The sequence below is a fragment of the Leptonychotes weddellii genome, chromosome 6 (genome assembly GCF_054177405.1).
Source record: "Leptonychotes weddellii isolate Sample4059 chromosome 6, ASM5417740v2, whole genome shotgun sequence".
Lineage (NCBI taxonomy): Eukaryota > Metazoa > Chordata > Mammalia > Carnivora > Phocidae > Leptonychotes > Leptonychotes weddellii.
This window is the reverse complement of record NC_138374.1, coordinates 98,074,966-98,083,956: the sequence shown is the minus strand read 5'-3', so window position 1 is coordinate 98,083,956 and position 8,991 is coordinate 98,074,966. Positions and strand designations below refer to the sequence as shown.

At 42.1% G+C, this 8,991-nt stretch overlaps 1 protein-coding gene across 6 annotated transcripts in view; it reads left to right on the top strand.

Annotated features, from left to right (window-relative positions):
- C6H1orf21 (chromosome 6 C1orf21 homolog) overlaps positions 1 to 8,991 on the top strand; it is a 213,772-nt gene that overhangs the window by 194,866 nt on the left and 9,915 nt on the right. The window contains exon 7 of one of the 6 annotated variants that reach the window (XM_081824725.1): positions 1,869 to 1,981. The exons of the other annotated variants lie outside the window; for them this stretch is intronic. Coding sequence (XP_081680851.1) covers positions 1,869 to 1,892 — 24 coding nt within the window. The 3' untranslated portion in view covers positions 1,893 to 1,981. Of the gene's footprint in view, positions 1 to 1,868; positions 1,982 to 8,991 lie in introns of those variants that run through there. 6 annotated transcript variants of the gene reach the window in all.

Below are 8,991 nucleotides of genomic sequence, written 5' to 3'. Positions count from 1 at the left end.
AAACCTGAATAGTAAGTATCTTTTTAACCAAAAGTTACAAACCCTGACAAGGCATTTAAGATGATCTAATCCCTTCCTGGTGTGTTTCCATAATTGAAATTCTACCTCCTTTTACTCAAAACTGGAATTCATTGTTCACATCTGAAATCCGACTTCCCTTCTTCCTTTTGCATCCAGGGTATAGAGTATGATGTGTCTAACACAACAAAAGCAAAGTTTATAACTTGATCATTTGTTGGATGGAACCTTCCCTGGACAAAGGAGCATTTGTAGATTCAACATAAACAGTATTCCCACTATGGAATACATTTATGTTCGAAGAGCTGTTATGTAATCTGTGACATGCACCCAGTTATAGATTTCTAGGGGAATTTTCTATTCGGTCTGAACCAGGCTTTCCTGTTTCTTCCCTCTTATCTAAAGTTCATCTTTCTGAATATTTTGAACATGCTGTTCTGTGTATTATTTCACCATTGAGCCTCTAAGATTAAAATGTTCCTTCTTAATATATGCATTTGACTTAATATAATCTTCACTATATTTTATATAACCAAGATTGGAAGTGGATTCTTATAAATTATTTTCCTGACTTTCCACCATTGCTAAATATTTCTTTAGTCCAAGCTAGCCTGAGGACAACCATAAATGCGACTCAGATCTATTCTTTAGGTTTTATAGGGTTGATTTTAAAAAGCAAAAAACAGGGGCACCTGGCTGGCACAGTCAGTTAAGCGTCCAGCTCTTGGTTTCAGTTCAGGTCATGATCTCGGGGTTGTAAGATCGAGCCCCACATCGGGCTCCACCCTGAGCACAGAGTCAGCTTCAGACTCTCTCTCCCTCTGCCCCTCCCTGCTCTGTGCATTCTCTCTCTCTCTCTCTCTCAAATAAATAAATAAATCTTTAAAAAACAAAAACACCTCAAGAGCTTCATGCTGAAAATTGGAGTCATTCGAAGAGGGCTTGAGTTTTGAGATTTAATCTCTCAGAAATGTCCAGGAATTCCTTTTTCTTCCTTCAATTGCTAAGAAGCAAAATTGACTGAATGTGCAGAGATTTAAATCTGCCCTTCCTTGATCTTCCTTTATATTTATTGAATGTCTGTAGGACATGGTTTCAATTTACCCTTCAACTCTCGACACCAAAAGAAACCTCTGTCGCTCTCAAGAGACATGTAAAAGTACCATTAGTATAAAGAAAGTATAGTATAAAGACTGTTAGATGGTCTCATATTTACAGTGGAACTTAAGTTGGACGGCTCTAGTTTGCACCTTCAGCTGGACCAGGATTTTCTAAGAAGTTAATGATGGCAAAGGAAAGCAAGTAGCAAAAATGCCTTTAAAAAACTTACTTACCACTTACTGAGTACCAGATAGTTATGCAGGATAGAAAATAGATAGGAAATTTGGGATACAAAATATGTAGGTAACAGTCCCTGGCCTTGAGGAGCTCAATTTTAAAAGTAAGTTTCTTTCACAATGTTTCTTTCACAATGTTTTACTGATTGGAACCCTTCATCCATCACCCCCTTCTCCCCACACCCCCCTGCCCTCCCATCGTCACTGGGGAGCCAGGTCCTCCTGTACCGAACACAAGTGTTTGTTGGGTCAGGTGTTGAAACTTGAGGTCCCATTAACCAGGCAGCCAGGACAGCTTCCTGGACACTTGGTACCATTTCCACTGCGCTGGCATCTAGAACGCCAGGACACTGAGCTGCATCTGGGAGAGCTTTGGTCAGGAGAACAATGAGAGTTCCAAAGAACTTTATAACCTCTATTTGATTTACTTCTGCATTTCCTTTGTGGAGAGTAAAATTCCTATGACACAATAGGAGCACTTCGTTTACTTTTACCTCATTATGTTTTACTCAGATATTCAATTGGAGTATGACCTGAGCTGAAGAAGGCAGAAACTTAACAGACTGAGCCATCCAGACGTCCCAAGACAGCTCTTAATATTAAATAAAGAATGTCTCAGTACAGTGCCATTTGCATCTGATTAGTTTTTCTCAAGCAAGACTTTGTAAGCTTTGTTAAGCCGTGAGCATCTTTTTGGAATCTTATAAAAGTTATAGAGACTCTCCGTATAAAAATGCACATATCATATACACAAATTTCTTAAGTAAAATGTCAGGGTTTGATAATTCCCTGGAACCTGTCCCTGGGCCCCAGGCCAAGAACCTGTGGATTTCTTTATGATGGCATTTCATTGATGTGCTGCTTCCCTCTGATCCAGGGGCTATCTGCACCCGTGAACCTTACCAGCAATGATCCATATAGATCTCTGGTTTTAAAGACTAGGAAACTCCACACAAACCCATTCTCCTTTTCTTACTGCCCTTCCTTCCTCTCAAAAGTAGCTGATAGTACTTCACCCCCTGAGGATGAGCGACGAGCACACCTACTGTATCATCTCGCTTATTCCTGTATGAGCTTGAGATTCTGTCACTGTTGAATGGAATTATTCATTATAACCTTTTGAGGAAATGTATGAGAAAGAGCAGCTCTGGATTTAAAATCGGCTGATTTTAAAGGACGTTTGTTCATCAATAGCCCTGTACATCTATTAAAAAAATCATTTACACTTAGAAAATGTTTGCATTCCTGCAGTGGCCTGATTCCCTTGGCCCCAGAACTAACCTAGCTGGTGAGAAAGAGCATATCTGCATTTATAAATTTATTTCAAGGGCTCTTCCTCGTAATATTACATCAGCTCAGTCTGAACCATGTCTTGAAATCAATGTGTTGGAGATCAGAAGGTGTTTGCCTTTCACCTGGTGAAGAGAGTGACTAGCATGTAATTTACGAACCATGATGTTTGGGGCGCCTGGGTGGCTCAGTCGGTTGGGCGACTGCCTTCGGCTCAGGTCATGATCCTGGAGTCCCGGGATCGAGTCCCGCATCGGGCTCCCTGCTCGGCGGGGAGCCTGCTTCTCCCTCTGACCCCCCTCCCTCTCATGCTCTCTGTCTCGGGTAAATAAATAAAATCTTTAAAAAAAAAAAAAAAAAAAAACCAAAAAACGAACCATGATGTTTGGTTCTATATATAAACTACCCCTGTAGGGGACTGTGTAACTTCAGAGTTGCTATAGAATCAGATACAATGTGTGGCAGATGCAGCTGATGATAGGTTTTACTCTCTGGGCGCCTGTTTGAAGGGCTCCTTAGTGCCCACTAGGGAAGAGAAACATGGGGCTGTTGTATCAAATCCTAAGGAATGTTACACAGCCTGCCTGTGTGTGCAGAGGAAATCATAGGGTGTGCCTCCCTTCTTGCTTTTCACTTTTAGCAACAGCCAAGGCCCTCAACAGCCCTCAACACTGGTGGAGAGAGGCTCCTGCTGGCATGTATATTTTGCAAGTGGGCTGGTTTGCCAATATCATTTCATTAAACAGTTTTGTGTTCCACAGTAAGCATAGTATGGCCTTGCTAATAACCAGACCCTTCCTGTGTCCCCTTGCCCTCCACCCCCCTGCCTTGCCTTCCTTCTCTCCTGTGTGTACCTTTCCTCATTCATCAGCCAAATTAAAGCTGTAGTTACAAGGGTAAGGATGGGACTCAGTCCTGTTTTGTTTTTCTCCCTACTGAATAGTCATGATGATAACACTGGTGTGGAAACCACTGGCAAAGCGTGTGCACGCTCTGGGCTAAGATGCTAAGGTAGCTGATAGGAATAGATGGTGCGGCCAAGGAAGATAAAGCAGGCAACGAGCCTGAAAGAAATGAAACACTCGGTCTCTGCTTGCTTTCTTTTTTCTGGAGGGCTTGATTTTCTGAGAATTCTCGAGGTACTATCAGCCGGGCTCTTTAGGGAGCAGCAGAGAAGAGTTCAGATTCCAGAACGATGCGGTACATGAATGCAAATAAGAACCCTACTGTTTTTATGAATGAAGTGTGGCCGACAGTAATGTGGGGCACAACCAGTGAATGGTGTCATTTTGCCATGGTGCAGTAGTTAGGCAAGGGAGGGCAGCCCAAGGTACCACTCCGAGCAGAGACAGTGATGCTGGTGTGGGCCATTCCCTTGTTCCCATTCAGTTTCTCCTTCCCATCCTCTTCCTGGGCTGTTTCCCTTCGTCTGCATGGCCTTTCCATTCTTTGCGTTTGGCAGCCATGGGCGTTGTCTTAACCCTCTGGGCTAAGATTTGTCTTTGGGAATCATTTGTCTTTGCTTCCCCAGAACCTAGCACAGGGCCTAGGACAGAACAGATGCTTAGCACACTTGTTGAATGAGGGAATGGTACAAATAAGACTGTGGGGCTTAGCAGAAGCGAAAGCATACAAAGGAAGGAGGTATGGTCAGGCAGCCTCCTACAGTAGAGAGCTCAGCAAGATAGGAGGTGCTCTTAACAAAGAACAGCACAATAAGTAGCTAGCGGGTACAGAGCCAAGACCTGCATTGAGAGAAGTCAAGGAAAGAGGCAGCACAGAGGAAGACAAAGAGCCTTGCTTCCAATCCCAGGCCAGATCTGAGAACCAGCTCCAGTTGTAGCTGTGTGGCCCCAGGCTGATTGTTAGACCTTTCTGATACTCTGGCTCCTCTTTGAAAAATTTGCATAACAATACCAACTTGTCTGGGAAATTAGAGCTAATTCACCAGAGTCTAGCGGAGGGTTTGGTCCGTTGGACATGCTTGAAGTTGTTTGTATCCTTATCATCAAGGCCATTTGTAGAGACTGAGGGGAGGTGGGTTTTGAGGGGGCAAAAATTGAAACTAAAAATGCAGAACTTAACAGCTTGAATTTTGCTCCAGCAAAAGTGCCTTCCTGTGTACAGATGTCTCCTTATAGGTGGAGTACTGGAAGAGGATTCTTTGCCAGTGTGCCCTGACCTGCTTTCCTCCTGTGTGGTATAAACGTGTTAAGGAATTAGATTCATGTGAACATTTTTAGCACCATTCAATAACCTTGCACTAGCTTTTGAGCTATGATTACAGAACGAGTCAGTGAGTCAGTGGCCTGGGTAGAGCTGGATCCCTATATAGATTTTTCGTGTTTAGAGGGTTCATTCTTTTTTAACTCTTGTAGATTTTTTAAAACACACTTTTACAAATAGCAATACCAGCCTCAAAAGGCTTGTGACAACAACAAAAACAAAAAAAGTTAGGAAAGGGGATCTCCCCAAAAATCATTAAAACAGTAAAACTGACTTCTTTTGATTCATTTAATGAGCATAACTGGGATGTGTTCTCTGGACACAGAAATGAGCCAGGGGCCATAGGAGGTGCATAATTTAAAAGTTGGGTTTTTGCCTTTAGGGAACGTCTAATCTAGAAGCATAAAATTTCGAGTTGAGAGGAACTTTAGAGAATATGTTATCGATTGCCCCCAACTCTTTGAAATTCCCACTAAGCAAATCCTCTGTAGCAAAGAATGACACATGCCCATTTATATCATTTGGGAAGGAATTACGAAGCATATTATGTTCCGTACATTTCTTGAAAGTTTTATTCTGAGATAATCTTGTTATTAATGGATACTTATTCCTCTCTTTGAAGTTCTGTTGAGTGGAGACATATTCTGTTTCATTCCTAGAAAAAGCATTCTTGGAGCAGATAATTCTAGATTGCCCTCATTTAATCCCATTTTCCTACATAGATTCAAAAGAGGAGTACCAAAATTCTTTAAACTCATATTCCCAAAATTGGTTGTTGGAGGTTTGGAGACATTTAATCATTTCCTGCCTCCCTTCTGGGTTCTTAACAAACTGAAAATTGACACAAGGAGCCGGGTGACTGTCATGGGTCAGTGTCTCCCTTATTCATGAGCCTCGTAATTCCCAAATGCAGAGTTTCTAGTAAACTAGTTCAGAATATATTTGCAACACTTAAAACATCGAAAGGATCTATAGCTGGAATATATAAAGAAGTACTATTAATACAAACCAATAAAATCATCGATGAAACTTCTGGGTCGGTATCCTTGAAATTCGTTTACATCTATACAATAAAATTTACTGAAGCATTCTGTGTTTGATAGCAAAGAGAAAGGCCCCCGAAGCAGCCTAAGTGTCTACCTGTGGAGGAATGAGTAGATGAAACTGTAGGAATCTGCAGTGGAATATTATACAGCAGTTAAAGGAAATGAATCAGGTGTGTGTGTGTGTATATATATATATATATGCATGGACTGTATAGATTTGAAACCATATTATTACGTGAACAAGGGAATATGCAGAATGATAAAAATTGTATGATACCATCCCAATTAAAAAATGTAAAAATGCCGTACGTTGTTTAGGGATGGACATTCAGCAAGTATTTATGAAGTACTGGCTAGATGCCATATGCACTGATAGACGTATACACATGTGTATGCACACATTGATATGGTATATTTTTATATGATATATTTATATATGGATGTGTTTATATCTGTTACATATTTAAACATGCATATACACATAAAGCATAGTTTATTTGATAGAGTAAAAATATGAATGTTAGAGTATCAAAAATGAGCTGGGAGGCCGCCTACTAAACCCATGACCGTTGTTGTGCCTGGGGACAGGGGAATGGGGACTGGGACAGCAATTTCATCAGGGAGGGCAGCAGCTAGAAGCAGATGTTACAAAATATCACTGCTTCTTATGTCCAAGTGATAGAAATACAGTCTTTGTTACATTCTTTTTACTTTTCTGTACCTTTTAAATTTCTCAAGATTAACAGAAGTCTATGAAAACAGGACAATGTTTATGACAAAATGTCTAGTGGGAAAAAGCAGATTAAATAGTGGTCACGAGTCTTGCTCACACTTTCCACAGCATCTCAGCGTATGCAGTTTGGTGGAAGACAACCAACAAGCAGTAATATACAGGCACTGAGAAATGCTCTAAGTCACCTGAAACGGTCCTTTTTTAGATTTCCTTTGAATCATTATTCCCAAGGATTCTGATAGTCATGACCAGAGATGTAGTTGACTTCTGTTGATTGTTATTCGTATTGGCCATTTGGCCAAATATGAGGCAATCCTTAATTTAATCAGAGCTTCCCATTAGGCTAAATAGTCCCCACAAATCCAGTCACTTCGGCTTGCCTCAGCCTGTCATGTGTCCTCTGGACCCCCCTCAGTTGTCATCCTTGTAGAGTGCTCATTCCCAGGAAATGTGTTGGGTTCATCAGGCCAGTAGGCCCCTCAGGATCCATAATGAAGTCCCATGGACCTGCTTTCCCTTCTCTTTTAGTGTGCAGGTTGGCCACCTTAGCCATGTCCTGGATGAGGAAGGAAGCCACATGGACATGCTCTCCCCATCCCGGGGCCCAGGACACCCACTCCTCATTGCCCTTTGGGCTTTCTCCCCATCCTATCTGGCTACTCCACTCTTCTCTACCTTTTATAGGCAGGGACCTCCCATCAGGAGCTGTGGTCCTCTTCCTGGCCGGATGCATGTGCTTTCTATTCTGAAAGCAAAGAGAAAGGGAAGGGATGGTGAGCACTGATAGCACAGACAAGGTTGCTCCTCTCTGTGGAGAGGAAGAAAAGGAACCAACCTTTCACACTTCGTCCTCTCTAGTCTGCTAGCTTATGAGCAGTAAGAGGGGCAAACCCAACATCCTCCATTCTGTCCACATACGCCTGGCTGAGTCAGTCACCATCCATAGGGCCTTGGGAGTGGGACAGGGGTGGTGATGAGAAGGGCCTGCTGGGTTCCCTAACCTAGCAGGAGAGCTAATTCCCATCTGACTCCTTCTGACTGTTCTCAGTTAAAAACTGTAAGGAAAGGAAGTGGGTACTTAGTCTCACCCAATCTCCAACCGTGTTCAGTGTACATTCTAGGGTATAAGCAATTAGTTCTGAACAAAGAGCTCTAAAAAATCTGTCTGGAAAACACGTCTTTGTCAAGAGGCATATGGATTGAAATCCCAGACTTGCTACAGCCATTGGCCTGAAGGAGGTGAACCCCAGAGAAGCCATGAGGCTTCATGTCCTAGAGGAAGTGAACCCTAGAGGAGACTTCATGTCTAGAGGAAGTGAATCCTAGAGGAGACACATGAGGCTTCATGTCCTAGAGGAACTGAACCTTAGAGGGGACCCACAAGGCTCAATCTACCAAGTAGGTTGACCTGGCCTGGGGGTGAGGGGGTGGTATTTAAATCTTAACTCTTACACCTGAGAGTAGATTAAGATATCCCTTTGAATTAAGTCCATCAAATGGCCTGGAAATCTTCCACAAAGAATTCCACAAAAATTTATGTTATATCTATTTATCATTAGAAGGAATCGGTTACAACAGGGAAAAATTTTATAAGATAACATTAAGTGGAAAAAAATGTGTCTGTCATAGGATTGAAACTATATAAAAATGACAGATATATGGACAGAGATTTAAATGAAACTTGGAAACTGTCCAATTAATTAGGTAGATTGTAGGAAAACTTGATTTTGATTGATGGTTTTCTTGTTTGTAAAATAAGAACAATTTTATAAAAATGACATTTTAGAAGAGAACTCTGACCCCATCTTGAGAGACATTTCTCTCACGATGGAAATTATCTCTGTTGCTTGAGCTTCTAGGAAGAGGGCCAAACCCTTGACATGTTGACCTCTGAACCCACTGATGGTAATTCTTTTCTCTGCAACAGGGGTGGGCAAACTATGGTCCATGAGCCAAATCCAACTCACGAAACAAGAATGGTTTTTACGCGTTTCAATGGTTGGGAAAAGCAAAAAACAGAATATATTTTCTGATATGTGAAAAATTACGTGAAATTCCAATTTTGGTGTCCGCAAATAAAGTTTTATTGGAACACAGCCAGGCTCATTCTTCTCCTTTTATCTATGGCTGCCTTCATGCTTCCAACAGCAGAGCTGAGTGGCAACAGAGACCGTCTGGAATGCAAAGCTTAAAATATTTACTGTTTGGCCCTTCACAGAGAAGGTTGCCAACTCCTGCCTCTGACATCAGTTCACTATGGCCTAGAGATAGGAACCTCCCACCTTTATCCTCATTCCTGCTCACTTCCTGGGGTGGAGCGGGCGGGGGGGGGGGGGGGGGG